The sequence below is a fragment of the Chiloscyllium punctatum genome, chromosome 26 (assembly GCF_047496795.1).
Source record: "Chiloscyllium punctatum isolate Juve2018m chromosome 26, sChiPun1.3, whole genome shotgun sequence".
NCBI lineage: Eukaryota > Metazoa > Chordata > Chondrichthyes > Orectolobiformes > Hemiscylliidae > Chiloscyllium > Chiloscyllium punctatum.
In genome coordinates, this window is record NC_092764.1 from 58,584,928 (window position 1) to 58,609,473 (window position 24,546).

At 40.5% G+C, this 24,546-nt stretch overlaps 1 protein-coding gene across 1 annotated transcript in view; it reads left to right on the forward strand.

The window, feature by feature from the left end:
• psme3ip1 (proteasome activator subunit 3 interacting protein 1) overlaps positions 1-24,546 on the forward strand; it is a 94,042-nt gene that overhangs the window by 51,868 nt on the left and 17,628 nt on the right. Inside the window, exons 4-5 of the mRNA XM_072547501.1 lie at positions 395-516; positions 8,355-8,488. Coding sequence (XP_072403602.1) covers positions 395-516; positions 8,355-8,488 — 256 coding nt within the window. The remainder of the gene's footprint in view (positions 1-394; positions 517-8,354; positions 8,489-24,546) is intronic.

The window sequence follows — 24,546 nt, forward strand, 5'->3', positions numbered from 1 at the left end:
ATCTTTCAAAGTCATATCTGAATATACTCCCATGACTGCACTGTGACTAGTGAATATCACCATTGAGATGGGGGAAGCAGATTCATTTTGATGATTGTGTTTCTCCTGAGAGAGGTTGCTGAAACATTCAGTAACTTTTATGTAATTTTTTTTTTTGTTGTGTGTGTGTGTGTGTGTATATGCATACATATTCAGTGCATAATATGAAAGTTATTGATATTTTCCTGTATTTACTTCCTTGTATGGGCCAAAGTAAAAGAGCTGATCAAATTAAGCTTATCTTCTAAAAGCATCTCTGTTTATTGTGTCTGTGGAATAATTTGTGAATAAGCCATCAGAAGAAACTACAAGTTGATTTTATTTTAAATTAACATGTTTTAATTTTTTTTTACAGAAAATATGGTAAGAGGCCTAGATGAGGAGGAAACAAACTACCTTGATGAAGTTGCCAGGCAACAGGTGCTCTTAGAGAAGCAACGCAGGGATGAAGATGATAAAGAGTTGAAAGAATATAGAATATCCTTTTGTTGGACCCCAGTTGAATCTTGATTGCAATGATGTAGGAACTTAGTGACAGCTTAAAACTCTGTCATAGATCCAATTCAATGATAGATGACTTTAAAATATATTTTCCTTCTGGATGTTTGACTCCAAAGACAGTATCTCCCTTTCATTTTTTTTTCAAAGTTTGCTTTGCCATTGATAGTTATGTTTCTAGCTTCATCAGTAAAATTAAGTTGTTATTTTAACAAGTTAAAACAGTAAATTCGGCAAGTCCCATGTAATGAGGGAATATAGTACTCCAACAGTTTACTAGTTGTGCTTCTCTGATGTAGTTTATTCAAGTCACACTTTCTGAATTTCATTATCTCATTGCTTACATCAATTTTCTTCGCTTGTATATAGTCTCTCTCTTTGACATTCTTTTATTGTCTTTTCTCTCTGCTTTGCACTTCAGGTAACCCCTTTGTTTCATGTTTTCTCTCAATATACATTTGTATTTTTTTAATTTAATTGGACTTCCACTTTTTTTCCCTCTTTTTTATCTAAGAAGCCATTAAGCCACAGAGAGCGTTCAAATCTTTGCTGCTGAATTTATCCTGTGTCTCTTTTTCTCACTCTCTTCCCTCTGTCTCGAGTGTTTTGGAATAGACTCCCTCTTTCTCTGGAATATTTTCTTTCTTTGTGTTGGAGCTGTTGTATGCTTTCTCTACTTTTTCTATGCATGCTCTGGTTCTCTTATGTTATCCCACCAACTCTGTTCCCCAAGTTCTGTTTTGCTTGTTCCATTTTCATCGATCTACACTTTTCCTCTTCTTACATCTGCACTGTTCCTTTCTCTTTGATTTTCATCTTTTCCTCCCACTTTCCTGCTGTGTCCTCACTCGTTTCTGTGATTTTCCCCTCTGTTTCATCATGTCCACAGCAAAACCTACTGTAAATGCAGCAAACCAGATACCTGAAGATCCATAGTGAACCAGCCAATCAATGCTGATTAATGTGTGTCCTTCTTGAAGCAGAGAGACTGGGGAAGTGCTCACTGGTCATTTTATCGGGAAAGAAAGAAACTCCTTTTTGCATCAGGTGGTTGAAGTGCCACCATTCTCTTGTTCTGTGATCTGACTGCTTGGAGGATCTCTTACACTTTCAAAGCATAATACATCATATCAAAAAGATGGAGAGATTCGTTTGGATGGAAGGTGGCCAGTTTACTGACCTTGACTCCAAAAGGCTTATGAGCAGTGAAAAAACAAGGTTGAACAGTTTTTAATAAATTTCCCTGAGGAAATAAGCAGAAATTATATTTTCAGCAAAGCATACATTCTTTAAATTAAAACGAACAACCCTAATATTCTGAATTTGATATGTTGTTTACTTGAGCTGCCTGTGGTTGAGTGTTAAGCCTGTTGAGGACATGCTATATTTAGATAGCTAATATAGAACCTTTTCAAAATCTTCAGTGGTACAGACAATCTCAGCAATACATTTTATTGTATTTGTTAATTTAATGATATATTAATGATGTTGATTTGTGAAGAATTTAATAACTTGAGGATGATGAACAGAATATATTGTTTAATTCTGTAGACTCAGAGTAAGAGGACCAAGGGAAATCAAGTTTAATCTTTGGTGCTGATGATGTACACGAACATCTACTTGGTTCTCATTGTAAACTCTGTAGCATTTGCTGAACCATAGATTTTGCACTTCACTTTAAACTGTGTCATTCAGCCCAAGTTAAGCTATTTATTTATAAAATAACTTGATGCAAAAGGCTCGTAACCAACTTATCCTTCAAACAAAAGCAACATGTCTTTTGTGGGCTCTTTGAGTTTCTTGATTCATGTGTTGTTGTTATTAAGCAGCCATTTGTTTGCCTAGTTATGCTGTGTTCACGTGTGGCACATTAGTCATAGAGTCATAGAGATGTACAGAATGGAAACAGACCCTGTGGTCCTACCCGTCTATGCCGACCAGACATCCCAATCCAATCTAGTCCCACCTGCCAGCACCGGGCCCATATCCCTCCAAACCCTTCCTATTCATATACCCATCCAAATGCCTCTTAAATGTTGCAATTGTACTAGCCTCCACCACATCCTTTGGCAGCTCATTCCATACACGTACCACCCTCTGCGTGAAAAGGTTGCCCCTTAGGTCTCTTTTATATCTTTCCCCTCTCACCCTAAACCTATGCCCTCTAGTTCTGCACTCCCTGACCCCAGGGAAAAGACTTTGTCTATTTATCCTATCTATGCCCCTCATAATTTTGTAAACCTCTATAAGGTCACCCCTCAGCCTCCGAGGCTCCAGGGAAAACAGCCCCAGTCTGTTCAGCCTCTCCCTATAGCTCAAATCCTTCAACCCTGGCAACATCCTTGTAAATCTTTTCTGAACCCTTTCAAGTTTCACAACATCTTTCTGATAGGAAGGAGACCAGAATTGCACGCAATATTCCAACAGTGGCCTAACCAATGTCCTAAACAGCCACAACATGACCTCCCAACTCCTGTACTCAGTACTCTGACCAATAAAGGAAAGCATACCAAACGCCGCCTTCACTATCCTATCTACCTGTAACTCCACTTTCAAGGAGCTATGAACCTGCACTCCATGGTCTCTTTGTTCAGCAACACTCCCTAGGACCTTTCCATGAAGTGTATAAGTCCTGCTAAGATTTGCTTTCCCAAAATGCAGCACCTCGTATTTATCTGAATTAATCTCCATCTGCCAGTTCTCAGCCCATTGGCCCATCTGGTCCAGATCCTGTTGTAATCGGAGGTAACCCTCTTCGCTGTCCACTACACCTCCAATTTTGGTGTCATCTGCAAACTTACTAACTGTACCTGTTATGCTCGCATCCAAATCATTTATGTAAATGACAAAAAGTAGAGGGCCCAGCACCGATCCTTGTGGCACTCCACTGGTCACAGGCCTCCAGTCTGAAAAACAACCCTCCACCACCACCCTCTGTCTTCTACCTTTGAGCCAGTTCTGTATCCAAATGGCTAGTTCTCCCTGTGTAACCTTGCTAATCAGTCTCCCATGGGGAACCTTGTCGAACGCCTTACTGAAGTCCATATAGATCACATCTACTGCTGTTTAGTGTTTAGACATTGGATAATAAATAGGCATGGAAACCTCGTGAGTAAAATAAAATGCAATTTAAATTTTGTAGTTCTGAACTGCTTCCAAGATACTGAGAAAACTTTGTCATTTGGCAGTGGTGGGACAGCAGTCAAGTTACATGCTGTATTGGTGAACTGCCTTAGGTGACGCCACAACAAATCCTCCAGCTTTGTTCTCAATCTTGGGTACAGAGTCACAAGATGTAAAAAGAAAAGAATCTGGAGATTTGCAGCAGAACAGATCTGGAAATAACCAGTAAAATGCAGATTGGAATCAGAATGAGGGGCAAGAAGAATTTTCTAATTGTAGGTGAGAGCAAACCTTGTGACATAGTAGAAGATAGTCCAGCAGGAAACACTGAAGAAACTTATTTATGTAGCGAGTAAGAAAGTAGAACTTGCTAACACAAGAAATAGTTGTCTCAAATACACCGGGATATTTAAAATTGAAGCTAGTTAAACCCATTAGGGAGAAAGGAATAGAGAAGTATATGTTGATGGGATTTGATGAGTGAGAAGAGATCTATCTGGGGCAAAACTGCCAATGTGAAATGGTTGGTTCAGATGGCCTGCCCATTTGCTGCACATTTTATGCAACTCCATTCAACTATTGAGAAAAGTTGAAGTAAAGATTTTATTATCTGATAGCTTTCATTTTAATAAAAGAAGTGAATTTTGTGAAATGAAGGCTGTCCTGGAACCATATTGACTTCAGCTTTGTTAGGTCTGTCTGACGCTTTACTTGTCTGAGTGCTACCCTGATGTCAATGGCAGTCATTCTCACCTCCCTTATAGATTTCAGTGCTTTTTGTTCATGTTTGAGGTCAGGAACTGAGAGGATCTGGCAAGCAGGCTGAGCACATTATTGCTGAGCAAGTGCTGTTTGATGGCACAGTCCATGACACTTGCCATAACTTGGTTGCTGAATTGTGTTGCCCATTGCCTGCAGTGCGTCAGCAAAAAATATAAAATCAAACCAACCTGGTACTTCAGAAAACTTCACTGCATCTCTTGAAGTGCTCAGGTATTTAGTGGCTAGAGCAGACGCTGGGAATCTTGCAGAAAGTGTAAAGACCGTATTGTTTCATTTTACTTTTTTTTTGCGTATGGACTGAATTGGTAAAAGGACCACAAAGAACTGAGGAAAGAATTGCTGCAGTTTTAAAAAAAGGTGTTTATGGAATCTCACTTGTGTGGTGAGTATACTGCAACTTTGTTGAAGCAATGGGGTTGGGGATGCAGGGTGGGAGTGGTTTTTGTACATGACTGCTCCAGGGGTCTGTGTACAAAGTGAGATTTGGCTGTCAACAAGTTGGTACTTGGTCTTTGGAGTTGTGACCAGTTGTGGATGCCAATGGTTATCAATCTGATTGGCATCTGGGTAGCTGAACAGCTTCTGGGTGTAAATGATGTTGTCAGAAGCCTTTGAACTACTGGAAAGAGAGATGGTGTGCCTTGCTCTCTAGCAAGATACCTATAGCATGAAGAAAGGCAGTTTATTTTCTCCCAACAGTTGCTGTCAGCAGTTGTGTTTAACCAATAACTCAGAGACTTTATCATTTGTGAATGAGTCACTCTGTGCCTTCTGTGAAGAAGCGAAAGAACCTGAAGGAAAAGATCAAAGAACTGAAGGATGTATGAAAATAAGATTGAGACTGGTGCATCAAGTTCTGAGACTGGTGCTATCGAATAGTTTCCTCTGTATGATTTTTTTGCTCTCTACCCATGATAGTAATGTTTTTCATCTGTATGCCTGTGCAGTATGATTTTCGAAAGGGATTCAAGTTTTAACTAGTAGAGTTGTATATATACAGGTTATATATGCTTTTCTGTGGTTAGAGTCAATCAGCTCGTAATAAATAGTAAATAGCGAAACACAGTCTCTGTTTTCCATGAACTTGAGTTTACCTAACAGGTAAATTTTGGACTTTGCAACTTTGTATACAATCTTTAACTTTTTTGATGATGCTGAGAGTAGCTTGGCCTCCTTTTCAGTGCGTGAGGTGGAACAGAAATGAAGCTGGCCTGCAGAATGGCACTACACAGGTAGAAAGGAAGAATAATGCCCTGTATCTTCAGTGGTCTAAATGCATGGTTTAAAAAGCAGTTCGTTGTGAGGATCAGTACCAGGAGTTCAGCATCGAAGACCATGTTGCAGTGAAGACATTCAATTACCTCAAAAGAATTGACAAGATCAGGAAATGCATTCTCAAATGCCATATGCATCCAATTGCAACACTAGCTTCAGACACCATTCAATTCATCACACCCCCATCACCCATCAACCATCAGCCTCCAGCAACCAGGATTTGTAGCTGATGTTCATATGCTATACCTCACCCTCATACACACTGTTGCATGGCATATACCCATACCGTACAACTTGCTTTTATTCCTGATGAAGGGCTTTTGCCCGAAACGTCGATTTCGCTGCTCGTTGGATGCTGCCTGAACTGCTGTGCTCTTCCAGCACCACTAATCCAGTATTTGGTTTTCAGCATCTGCAGTCATTGTTTTTAACTTGCAGATACTGACAGCTATTCGACCATGATGGCCATGACAGCCAAAATGATTCCACAAGGTTCACATTCCTCTTTTTTGCAAGAGCGAAAGTGCACAACGAGAGACAGCATGCACTCACTGGATGGGTACAAAGCAGTCTTGCTCATCTTGACCCCAAGGGAGGATACAGTACTGACTGTTTTCCGAAGTGACCTTGCTACAGCCTGGCCAGTGGCAGGATTGAAACCCAATGTTCCCTGTAATTTCCCTTTGTTGTGTGTGGGCTGTTTGTTGCATTTTACAGCTTTAAGATTGCATTAGGGAAGCTGCATCATAACTTGATCTCACATGCTCAGCTACCAGCTCAGATACTAATATTGTAGATATTGCATACAAAGTGAGATTTGCGTGTGATGAGACACTATGCATAAATGGCTACAGCTAATGCAAGGGTAGGCATTGGTGTTTGTTTGGTAAAGGGTCATGCCTGTAGAGAACTCAGATGAAGAATTCAGTTAATGTCAAAGCACGCAGGAGTCCAGCACCAACTTGACATGGGGATTACCACATAATATGGATCCCATTCATTGAGGCATGTGAATGGTGGCCAACTCCACAAGCATAGTTCTGCCTGATGAATGAAACAGCACCTGATAAACCATGCCTCATCTTGCATTGCAGCACAAGCAACATCCACCTAATGTTGGGTGCTGCATTGGTAGCTCAGATCGCTGCCACTGTTTGAGTAGATACAAATGTGCAAAGAGGCTCCCAGGAAGTCAGAACACTCCTGCAATCTGTGCTCCTCTTCCTCCTCACTCTTCTGGCAGCTTGTCCTTCTCTGTGTAGCCTCTGCATATTTACCTGGCAATGTTCAATGCCACAAGAAAACTGTACTCCATCACCGTATCATTGATCACCTGTCTGATGTAGAAGCTTTCAAGTAAGGAAATGGCTTTTACGGTCAGCCGCACCACACCGTTTTGACTTTAGCAACTTGAAAAAGCTATGGAATGCACCAAACATTTGTTAACATCTTGTTAACAACCAATCTATCAGTAGTTGTTGACATCTTTAGAAAGTATTGATTGGGATGGTTGATATCGATTGATCCATCTTTCTTGATGCATGTTTAGCTGTTGAGGTTAAGCAGGCCATTAGCTAGAATATTAAATAGCAGCACTGGTGACAAATCATCATTGCACACTGAGACGTCATGAGCTGCTTGATCTGGATATTTCTGAGATGGTGACAATATTTAAACCAATTCTGTGTTTCGAATAGAAAGTGCTAGAAAAACCCAACAAGCCATTATTTGTGTGAACAGACACTGAGTTTTCATTTGGGGTCTGGCCAGTTTTAAGGAAAGGCAATCATTTGCTGAGATTTAATGTGTGTCATGTTTACCAGTTGGAGAGTCATTGGGAGATCCACATCACTTTTCTCTGGAAGCCTAAATTTATTGCATTCCAGTCAGACACTTATCTGGGCAGTTTTGTACCTTGCATTAAGCACCCATGAGGATAAGGAGTAGGGTTCACTGGTAAGGGGAAGAGGGTGGCTTCTTGCAGGATCTCTGCTCCCTAATGCTCAGTCCCTCAATCAGGCATAGATGCCCAAGCACATTGGAAGACCCCATCTCACCCTACTTCACGCCATAGCAATTGAAACGGGACTTCGAGTCTACGATTAATTGAATACCAATGGCAGTGGAGTAAAGCCTTTTAGGCCCAGACTTGATTGGAGGAAAGCAGCTCCATCTCCACCCTGCTCACTTGGACCTGATCAAATGTGACCGACCACGCACACCTCAAAAATATGCATTAATTCTGCATATCAACTGTGCCTTTGACTTCACAGATACTATCTGACCTGTTGTTTGTTTCTAGTATTTTCTGTTTTCATGTCAGATGTTCAACATCCAGAGTATTTTGTTGTACTTTGTATTCACGAACTTTTAGTAATGACCATTCCTCAATTTGTATTTTTACAGCTGGAACCTGTGTTTCAATTCCTATTTTGCCTTTGTTTGCAATAGTTTTAGGTTTAGCATTTCTATATAGTGTACTCATTTTTAGTTTTCCATATTCAGTTACATCAAGGCTGAAAAGCCAGTTGTTCCAATTTCTTCTGAACTTTTGGAGTACAAGCTGTTAAAATTCCCAGAAATGTTGTCCAGAATTGGCACTGAATAATTTGTTTGATCCTTAACAGAGAACTAACAGTGCCCGCACAAAACTTGCAGCAAATACTGACTCCAAAAAAGATACTGAGAAGAAAGCAGCTGCTAAACCAGCAGAAAACAAGAGCAAGTTCTCTCAAGCAAAGCTGTTAGCTGGAGCTGTAAAACGCAAAAGGTTAGTGTCCTTTTAAAAGGCAATACCAGTGAAAGACAGAATTATCATTTGAAAGTACGATGTTAATGCAAACAAGTTGAAGCAAGGTGTCCTAATACTCAGTGACCCATAATAAATGTGGAACTAACCAAGCTGCATGGTAAGATTTGTTATATTTGCTCCGACAAATATCTTACTTCTCTGCAGCTTATTAATTCTTTGTTATTTCTGTGTTTCAATGTATTAGATAAGTAAATATGCTCAAGTGTGCCATAATGATGGCTGTAGCTAGGCTGTTTGCCTACAGCAAGTAACATTAGCAAGCCATGACTTGTGGGTCATGATATCGTTATAATGTTCAGAAAAACATGGCTTACTTTTTGCCCCTGGTCTATCCTTGAAATGCTTCAGTCACTGCTCTGATCACCAACTAACTCTCAGTCAGGGTTTGAAGCTGATGTCTTCCTCATCTGTTTCTCAGAGTCTTCAAAGGTGCCTTTATGCAGGGGTGGGGCGGAGCTAATATTCATTGGCTGGTATCTTTTGTTTAAGATCTAAATGACTCTCCAGTGGAGCAAATCCTGAGGCTTTATGTTTGTGCTCTCTGTAATACTCCTCCCTGTAATGTTGGATGACACCTCATTTGTATATTCAGTGCACAGTTGAACTCCAGAGTCTATCATCTTGTCTTCAGCAATTATATACTGAATTATTACGATGCTATTATATTGCTTTTTTTTTGTGGTCTCTGGGATCTCATTAGTTTTTCCACTTGTTAAAATGGGCTTAACTTGGAGAATAGATTGGGAAGTACTGGTCTCGATAGAGGGAAAAATGTCTTCCCAGTTGGAAGAACCAAGAATTGGAGAATACTGATATAATGTGAATGGCAAAAACAAAATGATGAAATGAGAAAGAATGAATACTTTCCTTGCATCATGCCGATCGGATCTGCAGTGAACTGCCTGGGAGTGTGGTGGATGATACAATTCCGAGCCAGTTGTGGATTTCAAAAGGAAAATGGATGGTGTCTCTGTGTTGGTTTCAGATTTCCAGCATCAGCAGTATTTTGCATTTATTCACGTATTTGGTTGGTTGGTCACTGGGCTGTTAATTGTCCATCCTTCCTGCTATTCTGGATAATTCTGAAATCTCAAAACAGGAGTTGTTGGAAAAGCTCAGCAGGTCTGGCAGCATCTGTGGAGCGAAATCAGTGTTAATGTTTCAGGTGCTTCCTCAGACTGATGGGAGCTGGGAAAATGCTGCCATGTTCCTATCTCCCAGGATGTTGCCTGGGCTGGAAAGTTTTGGTGAGGAAGAGAGATTGGACAGACTGAGGTTGTTTTGTTTTGAACAGAGGAGACTGAGTGGGGGCATGATTGAGATGCATTAAGTTATGAGGAGCATAGATGGGGTAAATAGGAAGGAATTTTTCCCTTGGTGGAAAGATCAATGTTAGGAATCTGGATCTCGGTGCCTGTAAGGATGGTAGAGGCTAGAAACCCTCATAACATTTAAGAAACTTTTAGATGTGTACTTGCGAAGTAAAGGCATACAAGACTATGGATTAAGTGCTGGAGATGGACTTAGAATAGTTAGAGAAGACAGTTCTGAAGAGAGTCATCCCAGACTAGGAATGTTAATTCTTCTTTTCTCTTCCTGTTGCTTGGATGGGCACAGCCCCAACGACACTCAAGAAGTTTGACCCCATTCAGGACAAAGCAGCCCATTTGATCGACATGACATCCACAAGCATCCACTCCCTCCACCACTGACACTCAATAGCAGCAGTGTGTACTATCAATGAGATGCCCTGCAGAAATTCATCAGAGATCCTCAGACAGCTCCTTTCAAAGCCACGACCACGTCCATCTAGAAGGACAAGGGTAGCAGAAATATGGGAACACCACCACCTTCAAGTTCCCTAACCTGACTTAGAAACACACTACCGTTCCTTCACTGTCACTGGGTCAAAATCCAGAATCCCTCCCTAATAACATTGTGGGTCTACCCACAGCAGTTGCACTGCAGCGGTTCAAGAAGGCAGCTCACTACCACCTTCTCAAGGGCATCTCAGGATGGGCAATAAATGCTGGCCCAGCTAGCAACACCCACGTCCCAAAATGAATAAATGAGATGCTACCAGAACTGCTGGGTTTCTCCGAATTCTGAGTTTGAACCAAATTCCTGAATTTGTTGAGTGACACAACTAACCAAAAGATGGTCATTGCAACAATGATGTGCTGCAGAAGATGTATTGTGGAGATGGTAACATGTAAGCATATGAACTGCCAGAGAAAGTGGTAGAGGCGGGTACTGTTACAACACTTAAAAAAACATTTGGACAGGTTTGGACATGAATAGGAAAGGTTTTGAGGGATATGGGCCAAACACAGGCAAATGGGACTAGTTTAGCTGAGGAAACATGCTCGGCACGGATGAGTTGAACTGAAGGGTCTGTTTCTGTGCTGTATGACTCCATGACTCTAACGCTGATTACATTTGATCCCACCTGGAAGCAAGGATAGGGCTAGTTGCAGAGTCAGTGAGAGATAACTCATTCTTTTGAGGTCAGTGAGCAATGCTTCTGTGGTTAATTAGTTTGTCAATGAAATGTAGTGAGAGGCAGTGACTCCATATTGTTAAAATGTTACCCGTAGCCAGCTATATGCAGTGGGGCTATGCTGAGCCACTGCATAGCTGGAACTGTGCCAGTGATTGGATACTGCAGTGCAGCTGTATAAAGCATGGTGGAAGGTGATCTTGGAGAGAAAATTGTGTAGCTGTGAGGTGAGCAGTTGTTGGCAACAATGTGGCAGAGGAAGCTGGGACTCTGCCTGTGTTTTGTCATGGGAGTGTAATTTTGCTGGAACAGTGGGACACAGTTTCAGAAGCAGACCAGTTCAGCTGGAAAAAAAGAACACGTGATGCTGCGTCTAGCAGCTCATGGAAACCCAGATACATCACCAGCTTGATGAAGGTAGCTTGGCAAGAAGCTGAAATGTGCTGCAATATGCGTTTGTGAGCATCCTTGGGAATTTCAGGGCATGCCAGCATGGGAGGAGATTGAATCACCAAGATGAGTTCAGTTATTGAGACAAATTGTGATGGAGCAGTTTTGAGGAAGTCTGTCGACTAGATCTTAAAGTGAAAAATTGGAGTAAGTTGCAAAGAAGGCAAATTTTTTTCAAGACTTGTTTGACTCAGTCTCACCTAATGGCTGGATGGGTTGCTGGAAGATATGAGCTCTGTCTTACCAGCTGTGGAGCACGGCTTATTTATTAATTCAAGATATTAGAGTATACTTGTTACTTTTCTAATCTTGTAATGTAAAGTTGTTTTATTTGTTCAAAACCATGGAATCTAATGGCTTTATTCTCTCATTAAGTATCTGAAGCGTAATATTCTTTATTCAGAAAAGTTTCTTATATTGTAACAAATTTGATAGTCTTATCAGGCATCATGCATAGTTGAATAAATAGATATTACAGAGATCAGTGTTATTGGTATATATTGTGCTTAGTCAAGCAATCTGACTCTCACGTTTTGTGATTTAAACAAGAGTCATGCTGATCCACCCTCTTCTCAACAGATGATTTTAATGTTCTCTCAAGCTATCTCTGAAGACATTTTAAAATCAACACACTCATAGTAATATGCATTCCAGTTGGGAACAGATACTATAAATACTCATATCTAATGTTTTGTTCATTATCGCCTCCTGAAGGGTTAGCTAACTAACTTCAGGAACTCATTTTGCCTTGCACCTTGGTGCACTGCATTCCTGGTCTCTAGTCTTAATTAGCCAGTTTATATTCTAGGGTTTCTCTGTATTTCATGCTGATAAGACAGAAAAGTATCTTGTGATTTACTAGTCAGAATGCAAGATTTTCTTTTAATAACGAAGTGAGGGAAAAGTTATGATATTGTAATTGGTAAATCTAAATTAATCTTTTTTGTTTATTGCTTTTGAAACTTTTGGATTTTCTGCGAACAGAATTCCTATTTCATGCCTTCGCATCTTGAAGTTCATGGTTGGTTGCTTTTTGGTTGCATTTGATTCGTGGTATTGTTGCAGTCCTGTAGCGTCCACTAACTTTTATAAAGGAATATAAATTTGCCCCTAGCCAAGGTAAAGAATCACAAGATGTGATTTCACGTTTTAAGACTTGCACTATAGCAAGCAAACTAAAATCAATATTCATAAGACCATAAGAAATATGAACAGGAGTAGGCCATTTGGCCCATCGAGCCTGCTCCACCAATCAGTAGGATCATGGTTGATCCAACATTTCTCTTATCCACTTTCCTGCCCTTTCCCCAGAACCTTTGATTCCCCTACTGATGAAGACTTGTATTATTTTCAGCTGTCCACAAGGTCTCTGCCCCCAAATCTCTCCATGGCAAAGAGTTCCAAAGACTGTCAACCCTCTGAAAGAAGAAATTCCTCCTCATCTCAGTCTTAAAATGTCATCCCTTTATTTTGGGATTATGCCCTCTTATCCCAGACTCTACCATGAGGGGAAACGTCCTCTCAGCATTTACTCTATCAAGCCCCTTGAGAATCTGACATGTTTCAGTGAGATTAGCTTTCATGATTCTAAATTCCTATGAATTGTCCCAACCCGTTTATCTTTTGATCATAAAATAATCCCACCATAGTGTGGATCATCCTAGTGAACCTTCTTTGAACTGTCTCCAAAGAAATTATAATATTCCTTAAATAAGGGGACCAAAACTGCTCAAGATGTATTTGAGTATTTCAGTTGTAGTCTCACCAGCACCTTGTACAATTGCAGTAAGATTTCCCTACTCTTAAACACCAACCCCCTTGAAGTAAAGGCCAACATTCCATCAGCCTTTCTGATTACCTGCTGCACTTGCTGTGTTTCATGCACAAGCACCTACAAGTCTGCAGGTTTTCTCCATCTAAATAATACTGTTAATTTGTTCTCCTTTCCAAATAAACAACTTCACATTTTTGCACATCATACATCTTTTGCCAATTTATTGCATACTTGTGTAATCTTTATCAGTACCTCTCGTGAGCCATTTGTAGCCCCCTTGCAACTTGCCTTTTTTGTACTGTCTAAAACTTTGGCTACAAACATTTGCTTCCTTCCTCCAGGTCATTAATATATATATTGTAAGCAGTTTTGGTTCTAGCACTTCGCCCTGTGGAACCTCACTGGTTACAGGTCATAAACCTGAGAAAGAACCCCCTTCTCCCCATTTCTATCCTGGCCATTAACTAATTCTCTATCCAGGCCAATGTATCACCTTTAACTCTGTGGACTCTCATCCTATTATTTAACCTTTTGTGAGGTACCATGTTGAATGCCTTCTAAAGGTTGGCTTGATGGTGGGAAGCAGAGGGTAATAGTGGAAGGATGCTTGTAGGACTGGAGGCCTGTGACTGTTGGAGTGCCTCAGGCATCGGTGCTGGACCCATTGCTGTTTGTTATCAATGTCAATGATTTGGATGAGAATGAACAAGGCAAGATTAGTAAGTTTGCAGAACACACTAAAATAGGTGGTATCGTGGACAGTGAGGAAGGTTATCAGAAATTGCAGCAGGACCTTGATCAGCTGGGGAAGTGGGCTGAGAAATGGCAAATGGAGTTTAATAGAGATAAGTGTGAGTTCTTGCATTTTGGAAAGTCAAATCAAAGTAGGATTTTATGGTGAATGGTAGGGCCTTAAGGAGTGTAGTGAAACAGAGGGACTTTCGAGTCACAGGTAGACAGGGCAGTGAGGAAGGCTTTTGGCACAGTGTCCTTCATTAGTCAGGGCATTGAGTATAGAAGTTGAGAAGTTATGTTGCAGTTGTACAGGACATTGGTGAGGCCGCACTTGGAGTATTTTGTTCAGTTTGTTAAAGGGAGGATGTTATTAAACTGGCAAGAATGCAGAAGAAATTTACAAGGATGTTGCCAGGACTCAAAGATGTGAATTATAGGAAGAGGTTGGACAAGCTCGGACTTTTTTCTTTAGAATGTAGGAGACTGAGGGGGGATCTTGTAGAGGTGTATAAGATCATGGATAGGGTGAATGCACTAGTCTTATTCCCAGGATTGCGGAATCGAGGACTAGAGAGCATCAGTTTAAGGTTAGAGGGGAAAGAATAAAATGGAACCTGAGGGGCAACGTTTTTTATACAGAGGGTGGTAGGCATACGGAATGAGCTGCCAGCAGAACTGGTTGAGGCAGGTACATTAACAACACTTAAAAGATATATGGATAGGAGAGGTTTAGAAGGATATAGGCCAAGTGCAGGGAAACATTTTGGTCAGCGTGGACCAGTTTGGGCCGAAGAGCCTGTCTCCATGCGTAGGACTCTATGACTCTCTATGACATCCACTGGTTCCCCTCCATGCACTCTGGTTGAGACTTCCTCCAAAAACTAAGCATTGCTCTGGAAGCAATTAATATATTAAACTATGGAGGAAGTATTTTCCCTATTAATTAATTCACAAAAATGTCACACTACCCTTTTTACATCATAGTGCACTCTCAGCAGATATGCAACCTTGACATTCCTCCCGCAAATCCAACAGGTTGTGTTCCCCTGTTACATCAGGATGTGTCTTCCATAGTCATTTTTCAAAGACATTTTGCAAAATCTCCTGAATTTGGGTCGACTGCTTAGTATCTACAAATTCTATCTCTTCAAACAGGAAATCTGTTCTCACACCTTTTGCTTGCTAGTTAACACAGAAATGGTCTCTCCTCCATTTGCACAACAGTGCTATTTTTAGTCTTTACCTCAAAATTTCAAAGTCTGACTGAGGCTAAGAGTTTGTTTCCAGCATTAAGGTATGAAAGCTGACACTTGACATTTTATGAGTTTCATTACAGCCCTGTATCCCATTGGGGACCAAATCACATGGGCCAGTTTCCAAGCAGAGTTCAGCATAATTATTGCCTCTCCCTGCCCAGGATATATAATTTTGCCTTAATCTTTGAAAAAGGATTATGACACCATAGGTCATAGTCAGGAGGCATGAAGAGAAATCCCAAAGGAAACTATGCCTCACTAGGATAGCACAATGAATAAAGTCCTACTATTCCCAGAGTTGTCACAAATGTGCAAAGGTTTGAAAGTTATGCAAAGTTCTCCAGTTTCTCTCTTTTTCAGATCAGGTTGGCAGAAAGCACAAACCAGATTTCTGCACTTAGCAAGGATGACTATTTACTTGTAATAACTTGTAATTATTCTTATCATAGGTAAACAATTATGAACTTGTCGGCTTAATGGAAGGCCAGGCACCAGAAAGGGCAGTTCAGTGGTCTCTGTCCAAAAGGTTTACTGAAATTATTTTTTTGCTGATTTAGAACACTGCTTTTTGATTTTCCTTCGACAGATACTTTCACCAGTTTGCAGGTGAAACATGGTGACTGGCTCCCACTTACAAAAGCTTTAAACTTAGCAACTAATAGTCACACTTTACAGCGATTGAGAAAGGGAAATAGACTGGCTGTCTTCAGGCTGCAGATGCTTTTTACCGTTGAATGAAAATAGCTCCTTCTCCCCCTAACATTATTTCTGCCAAAACTTTCACATCCCAAGCCATTCACCTGCCTGGGAGCCAGTCACATAGTTTTTGGCAGGCGAAAGGTCTTTGTCATTGTCATTGATAACTGGGTCACTGGTCCATAGACCAATTACTTGTGGCTGGTGAAAGCTCCAATCCTACACACCCATCATCTCCAGCTCTTTTGTAAACTAGGCTTCCATTATTGCTTGGACAAGCGTCTGTGCAAATAGTACTTTCAATAAGTGTCAGGTTCCTTGCTTTTAAAAAGTGCAGTACATCTCCAACAATCCTTAGTTTATAAAACAGTTCTTCTCCCAATTCAGCCAACAATCAAAATTGCAGAAGAATTGAAACAAAAATAACTGTGGATGCTGTAAATCAGAAACAAAAACAGAACTGAGGAAGGATCACTCGACCTGAAACATTAACCCTTATTTCTCTCCATGGAGGCTGCCAGACCTGCTAGACTCTTCCAGCAATTTCTGTTTTTGTTACCTTGTCACCTTGCAATGGAAATTCTTGATGGAGGAGGTAAAGCTACACTGTCATTACCTTTCAGTTAGCCCCCAAGATGGGTCATCAGCACGGAAATGCCTCTCCTTGTTGCATGATTGAAATTGAAGCTTGTTGAATTGCATAAGTTTGCAATTCTGGGAGTCTAGGTCAGTTGCTGTTTGAACTCCAAAGAGAGAACAAGACTCCAGGCTGAGTTGGCAGCCTGCTTTGTACCCTCCATCTCTAACTCCAGCTTACTGGCTGTGAAGAAGCCTATACTTTGCTGGTAAGTAGGAATATATAAGAACATAAGAAATAGGAGCAGCAGTAAGCCAAACGGCCCATCGCACCTTCTCCACCATTCAATATGATCATAGCCTGATTTTTTTGTGAGCTGAAAATGTGTTGCTGGAAAAGTGCAGCAGGTCAGGCAGCATCCAAGGAGCAGGAGAATCGACGTTTCAGGCATGAGCCCTTCTTCAGGAATGAGGAAAGTGTACCAAGCAGGCTAAGATAAAAGGTAGAGAGGAGGGACTTGGGGGAAGGGCATTGGAAATGCGATAGGTGGAAGAAGGTTAAGGTGAGGGTAATAGGCCAGAGTGGGGGTGGGGGTGGGGGCGGAGAGGTCAGGAAGAAGATTGCAGGTAAGGAAGGTGCTACTGAGTTTGAGGGTTGGGACTGAGACAAGGTGGGGGGGAGGGGAAATGAGGACACTGGAAAAATCTGAGTTCATCCCCTTGTGGTTGGAGGGTTCCTAAGCGGAAGATGAGGCGCTCTCCTTCAGCCGTTGTGTTGCAATGGTCTGGCGATAGAGGAGTCCAAGGACCTGCATGTCCTTGGTGGAGTGGGAGGGGGAGTTGAAATGTTGAGCCACGGGGTGGTTGGGTTGGTTGGTCCAGGTGTCCCAGAGGTGTTCTCCGAAACATTCCGCAAGTAGGCGGCCTGTCTCCCCAATATAGAGGAGGCCACATCGGGTGCAGCGGATGCAGTAAATGATGTGTGTGGAGATCCTAGGCGGAAGATGAGGCGCTCTTCTTCCAGTCGTCGTGTCCTAGGCGGAAGATGAGGTGCTCTTCCTCCAGCTGTCATGATAAGTACATTTTTTTGTGAACCCAGCTCCACTTACCCGCTGCTCACTATCATCCTTAATTCTTTTACTGTTTAAAAAATCAATGTTTGCCTTAAAAAGCATTCACTGAATAGTCTCAACTGCTTCACTGGGGAGGGAATTCAACAGATTCACAATCGTTTCGGTGATGAAGTTCCTCCTCAACTCAGTTCTAAATCTGTTCCCCCTTATTTTGAGGCTATATCCCTTAGTTTGAGTTCCAATGGAAACAATCTCCCTGCTTCTATCATATATGTCCCCTTCGTAATTTTATATGTTTCTATAAGATTTCCACCCCCCATTCATTTAAGTTCCAATGAGTACAGTCTACTCCATCTCTCATTAAAAGCCAATACTCTCGGCTCTGGAATCAAACTAGGGAACCTCCTGTATGCCCCCTCCAGTGCCAGTATGTCTTTCTCAAATAAGGAGACCAAAACTGTACACGGCATTCCAGGTATGGCCTCGCCATCACCTGATAACTGCACTATAACCTCCCTATTTTTGACCCCCCCCTCCACCCAAAAGCACTAAAGGAATATATTCCATTTTCCTTCATATTTATCTGCTGCACCTGCAGGCCAACATTTTGTGATTCATCCTACAGGGTCCAACTCACCAAGAAATCTTTTTTTTAACGTTGACCTTTTGGAAGTTGTAATTCACACGAGTTTATGTCAACAGCACAATATATAAATTGCAAGCAGAAACAGAAATTGCTGGAAGAACACAACAGGTCTGGCAGTATCTGTGGAGAGAAATCAGAGTCAGCGTTTTGGGTCCAGTGACCCCTCTTCAGTTTTGTTTCTATATTTATTTCTGATTTCCAGGATCCACGGTCCTTTGGTTTTTTTTATATGTAAAATGTGAGTTTTCATCATCTCTATTCCTGTACTATTTTCCTTAATGTGCTGAGTGTTTGTGAATGTTGGTGGACTAGTGAAGCATTTCCTCTGCAATTTGACTTTGTTAACAAACCCTATTTTTGATTTAATCTTCAAGGATTTACTGTCGTTTTAATGTTAAAAATGTGGAATTGAGAAAACATGGTTTGGGGAACATGCTTTGGCCTACTTCATTAAGGTACAGGAATGACAAGAGTATGTCCACCAACATTTTGCTTTCTCGGGCTTAAGGCTGGTAAAGCCATCCTAATTTAAATTCACTCCCATTCTCCAAGTCATCCTGATTTCATCCTTATGTTTCCGAGGAACAAGCAGTATCATTACAAATGTAATAAGTACATTTTGCTTCAGAAAGATTGATGGCTATTCCTGGGGAGTGTCGAAAAGTCTTGCTGGAGGCTTCACTCCTTGCTCCCTCCCCTGTCTCTTGCCCTGTGTTTGATATAGACCTCTTACTCAGACCGAGATGGTGTAGTGAAGACTTCAGAGAGGGGAAGGGAAGAAAAATAAGAAAATAACTTCCTTTTAAAAAAAGGAGTCTGACGCTGAGGTTCTACCTAATTATTACTGTCACTGTTGAAAATGCAGCAGTGTTTTTTTCCACATCTTAAGTGAATAGTCTTAACTAGTTTGGTGGCGAAGCTGTCAATTGAAACCAGCTGCTGCAATTATCCATTATGCTGATTATCTTCTTTGAAACGTGATGCTTTGGTTCCAGTGCTCTTGAATCTGGAGCTGCAGTAGCTTCCTCCCACCTGTAGAACTGGGGAGTTAGTGGAGGAGGAAATTTCATTGACTCCGGGTGATTACGTCTTGAGTACAATATGTCATGTTGTTTAACCAGTTTTTTTTAGTATGCCTGCTTTAGTGTCCTGATTCATATCAGTTAGGCTCAATGTTCTGGTTTCCCTTGTGCAGCAATTAACATAATTATCAGTGAAAATTTTCAAATTGTAATTGAAGGGTACTTTCTTGTGGATAATGGAATATCTGTACAAGGGGAGGGGGCTGGGTGGGCATGTGATGAGCAGACCATAATGGAATATCAGACTGATTAGATAGGGTCGTAGACCAGGAGTATACCATTCATCTATTGGAACCTTCTCTGCCAGTCAACTAGATCACAGCTAATCATCTACCTCAGTGCCGTTTGGCTGCCATGCCCCCATTTCCCTTGAAGTCATTAGAATTTAGCAATCTATCAATTTCTGTCTTGCGCATAATCAGTGACTGAGTTTCCACATCTTTCTCATTGTGTAATACTCCCATCTGACAGAGACTGTCCTTATTGATTCCTTAATATTTGGCTTGTGAAAATAATCTTGTACTTATCCCAGGAATCTGGCCTCCATTGCATTTGTCGCTAGCTTCCTGTTCTTCATTATTTGGAAATTAGGTTTGGAGATCTCTCAAAAAACTCCATCCAATTTAAGTATGCACAAGCTCTGGGGCACTTTTTGAGTTTGAGTTGCTGTTGAGGAGAGTAACTACTAGGTCACAAATTTTTGAGGAATTCCAAATATATTAGGAACATGATTTCATGATGCTCACAGTCGGTGGGTGGGTGGGTTGGAAAATCAACCCTTGAACCAACTTTTGAAAAATACCTCATGGAATAAGATCAGAGCATTGTCCTTTGGAGCAGGCTAGCTCTCTTCCGTTCTCCATAGGGATGGATGTGGGCCTTCATGGTGGCACCCATTAGTCTTGCATGACCATGGATCTATGCCTGGGAAGTCTTGCTTCAATCTTTGTTGGTGGATCAACATCTGTTGTTGCTGTAGAGGCCCACATGGGAGTGGCAGTCTCGGCTGCAGCAAATGCACTTGAAGGCGCTGTCCTCCAGTGTTGTCTTGGTGCTGTTTTTTGCCCGTGGGTGCGCTTTTCTTCAGCACCAAGCCTCATAACTTCCTATAGTTCGGTGCCCACAACTGTACACAATGCTGCAGCTGAAATTTAACCAGTATGCTATGTAAGTTCATCATAATCTCTCTGCTGCTGTTTCTTATGTCCCTATGAATGAAGCCTAGAATACTATGTGTTGTGTTAACAGCTCTCACAACCTGTCCTGCCACCTTTAATGTCTTCTGCAAATATACTGTATACCCAGGTCTCTGCTCCTGCATACTCTTTAGGATGGTAGCCTTTATTTTATACTGCCTCTCCATGTTCTTTGTACCAAATTGTATCAGCTCATTCTCCTCCATATTGAACTTCATCTGCTGTCTATCTGCACACTCCTCCAACTGTTGGTCAATGTCCTTTTGAGGTTCTACACTGTTGTCCTCACAATTTATAGTTCTCCCAAATATTGTGTTGCCGACAAACTTTGAGATTGACCCCATACCCAAGATCTAGATTATTTACATATATCAAGAAAAGCCACAGACCCAACACTGACCCTGGGGAACTCCACTACAGACTTCTTTTCAACTCAAATAGTAACCAGGAGCGATGACTCCATTCCTGTGCCTTGGCCAGGTTTGTATCCATCTTGTGCTACTCCATGTAGTTTTACACCAAGATCTATAACTTTACTAGCAAGTCTGTTGTTTGACACTAAATCATTTTGGAAGTCCATGTGAACTATTAACAGGCTTGTCCTCATCAATCCGCTCTGTTCCCTCTACTATATTATATGTTGGCGATTTACACTATTTTATTGTCATGATAATCTTTTCAAAAAAGACTGTTGGGTATGGTTTTGTTCACTATTTTCCATAATCTATTCACTCACTTGTACTTTCAATTCCATTAAACATTTTGTATCAAATTACATTTGATTAAATTTCGTATTTTTTAACCGTATGTCATAGTATTGAAGTGGTGAAGAAATCATGCAGGCAATTTGCCCAGTTTGACTGTTGAAATTCCACAATTTGTCTCCAGAAACAATTATTAACATATTAAATATATCAATTCTAGAAGTTTGTGATTTCAGTATTTGAACAGTAATGTTGTGAGATGTAAATGTTTCCCCCAGGAGATAACATGTTTACAATTAAATTTTATTTTGTAATTTGAAAATGAACAGCATTTTGATCTTGTCTTAATTTTGAAAAATGGAAACTGTAAAACTTGGACAAATACAACATTAGAATGAACTGAAGCTTTTGGCCCAGCATACAGCACTTTATGGAGCTAGCTGACTCTTCTAAAACTGTTGCGATGATGTTATTCAAGAGAAAATTGAATCAGATTAAAGCAGCATTTAACAAAGAGCTAATGGCAGATGTACTAGGCAAATCTAATATCTGGATGTTTATCAGGAAGAATTTAAAGCTACTGAGAAAAAGGGCTCCCTGTACCACTAGTTGGTAAAACTGATCCCCCTTTCAGTGAAAAAAACTAAACTAGGAGAAAAATAAACAGAAAACTGTGGATGATGAAAATCTGGAACAAAAACAGAAATTGTTGCAGAAAATCAGCAGGTCTGGAAACATCTGTAGAGAGAAAGCAGAGTTAACGTTTTGAGTCCAGTGACCCTTCAGAACACTGTGAAGAAAGGTGACTGGACCTGATCTGTTAACTCTGCTCTCTCTAAAATAAACTAGTAGATTTTGCTTGATTCTGAGAATGTTGTAGCTCAGCAATCAAAATATTGATGATGCAAAAGTGGACTGCCACAAAATACGTTTTGTAGGATATTTTGAGTTGATGCAGACAATTTGCAGAGGCAGTTTATGAGGAGACATATGAACTGATCCATTTACATTGAGAGGATAAAGTGGGAAAAGTGAAGGGTGGCGGGATTATTTTGGATTTTCCCAGTAATGAATGGTATAGGCACAAAAATCTGCTTCAATGCTTTAGACTATTCATTGATGCAATAGGTTCTGCAAATTTCATAGTTTTTATTGCATAGATATTTGCTGCAGCACTAACTGCACTGACTGTTTATATTCCAATTATTTTCTTCGTTGGACAGAACAGACTCATAAGGATATTGGTTTACAAATGCCAAAATCTCTAAGAGACCACTAGGTGTTGCCTAGAGATAGACTTGATAATTATTTGACCATATACTGCATCACAGTAGGTTCTAATGCTTTTTACTTGCATGGGTGCCTTCCTGCAAAGATCATTATCAGAGACTGGGAGTAGGACGTCTGCCTTATTTCTTTATCTTGCACCCCCTTTAGCTCTTAAAAAATAATTATAGAGACAACAGCAGTACACAGAACTAGGCGCTACCGACCCCTATCTAACCACTTTACCACATGGTATTTTTACTAAATCAAGAGCATTTATTTTGTATTCTTTGCAGTTCAGATATATTTAGTGTCAGGTTATGAGTGATAGATTTTTGCAGCTAAATTTGCATGATGCATCCAAAGCGGTCTTCACATTCTTTTGTTAGTAATTTACTTTGTTTCTTTCAGCAGCAATTCATGGTAATTTAGAAGATTTCAGAACAGCATGCGATTCTATATTTTTTTCAAGTCTTGAACTCCATTCTGCCAGGTTTACTTCTTGAACTGAAGCTGATGTGACATGTCATTGACTTGTTCAGCAGCAGTCAAAATAAAAATAGTGCTATGTGCTTTGTTCTCTTTGAAGTAAGTAAAACAAAATCACTTCAGGTTTGCTGCGTATTTTAAATTTTTTTCAGGAGGTGGGCATCCTTAATTGCCCAGAGATGGTAGTGATGAGACATCTAGTTTTTTGGATTTGTAATGAAAAGCATGCTGGGGCCACTTTCTAAGGATTTTACACCCGTTTTGTGCAAGGCTGAGATGATGTGTTGGCTGAAAGGCATTCATCAGTTTGTTTGTTTTATGACAATTGATTAATCTCCTAATCCTTTCTTGTTTTTAAAATATATTTTTATTGAAAAATAGATTTTTTAAAATATTACATCAAATACAAAACAATACAATTTCAAAACAACACAAGGAAAGAACACAAAAAAAGTTTTAAAAAACCCAAAATGTATTAATATATATATATATTATATATATGGAAAAATATATATTAAAAAAAACTATTATTTAACTAAATAAGTAATAACCGACAATAAACTAATAAATAGTAATAACTCAGCCGAACAAAACACTCATACGTTCGCAGTTCCTCCTCCCTGGATACTGGATTTGAAAAGCACAATCACTACGACTATATGGAAGCCCTTATTAGTGTGGCAGATAAATCTGTATCCATGTATTCCAAAAGGGGCCGCCATGTTTTATAGAAATTCTCAGTTTTGTGGTATACCATACTTGTGAGAAAATCCAAGGGGATATGCTCCATAACAATCTTCTGCCAACCCGACAGGCAAAGGGGGTTTTCCGATGCCCAACCTAACAAGATATTCTTACTTGTGCAGAAAGTGAGGATGTTGAAAAGTTTTTTTCTTATGCACATCTATAGGGAACACACTGGGCAGGCCAAGAAGAAGAAAGATCGGGTCCTTCTCCACCCTTACACCCAAAATCCCCTTCATTGCACCTGCCACAGCACTCCAGTATGTTTGAAGCCTACCACAGGACCAAAGACAATGGGTAAGAGTGTCCGTACTAACTCTACTCTTGGGGCATGTCGAGGATACCCCTGGTTTAAATTTTGATAAATGATCTGGAGCCAAGTGGACCCTGTAGATAATCTTCAACTGTAAAGCATGGGTCCTTTTGCAAATTCGTATCTTGCTTGCATTTTCCCAAATAACTTCCCATGCCTCTGAGGAAACCTTAATGCCTAACACTTTCTCACACACCCTGCAGAGTTGATCGAACTCATTTTGAGGGGGCACCTCCCCAATTGATGATATAAAGTGCTGACAGAAAGTATACTCTTAGCACTGAACACCCTCGTCTCTGTCAGATTTGTAAGGATCTGTTAAAAGTGTAGTCTATTTTTGGAATAAAATCCCTAACTTGAAAAAAGCGTAAGAGATCCCTGTTCACTCGTATTTCCATGCTAACTGATCAAAAGACATCATTGTGTCTCTCTCGAATAAATCACCCATGCAAGATGCATCTTTAGCTGCCCAATGTTTGAATCCTGAATCTATCATCTCTGGTTGAAAATCCGGCA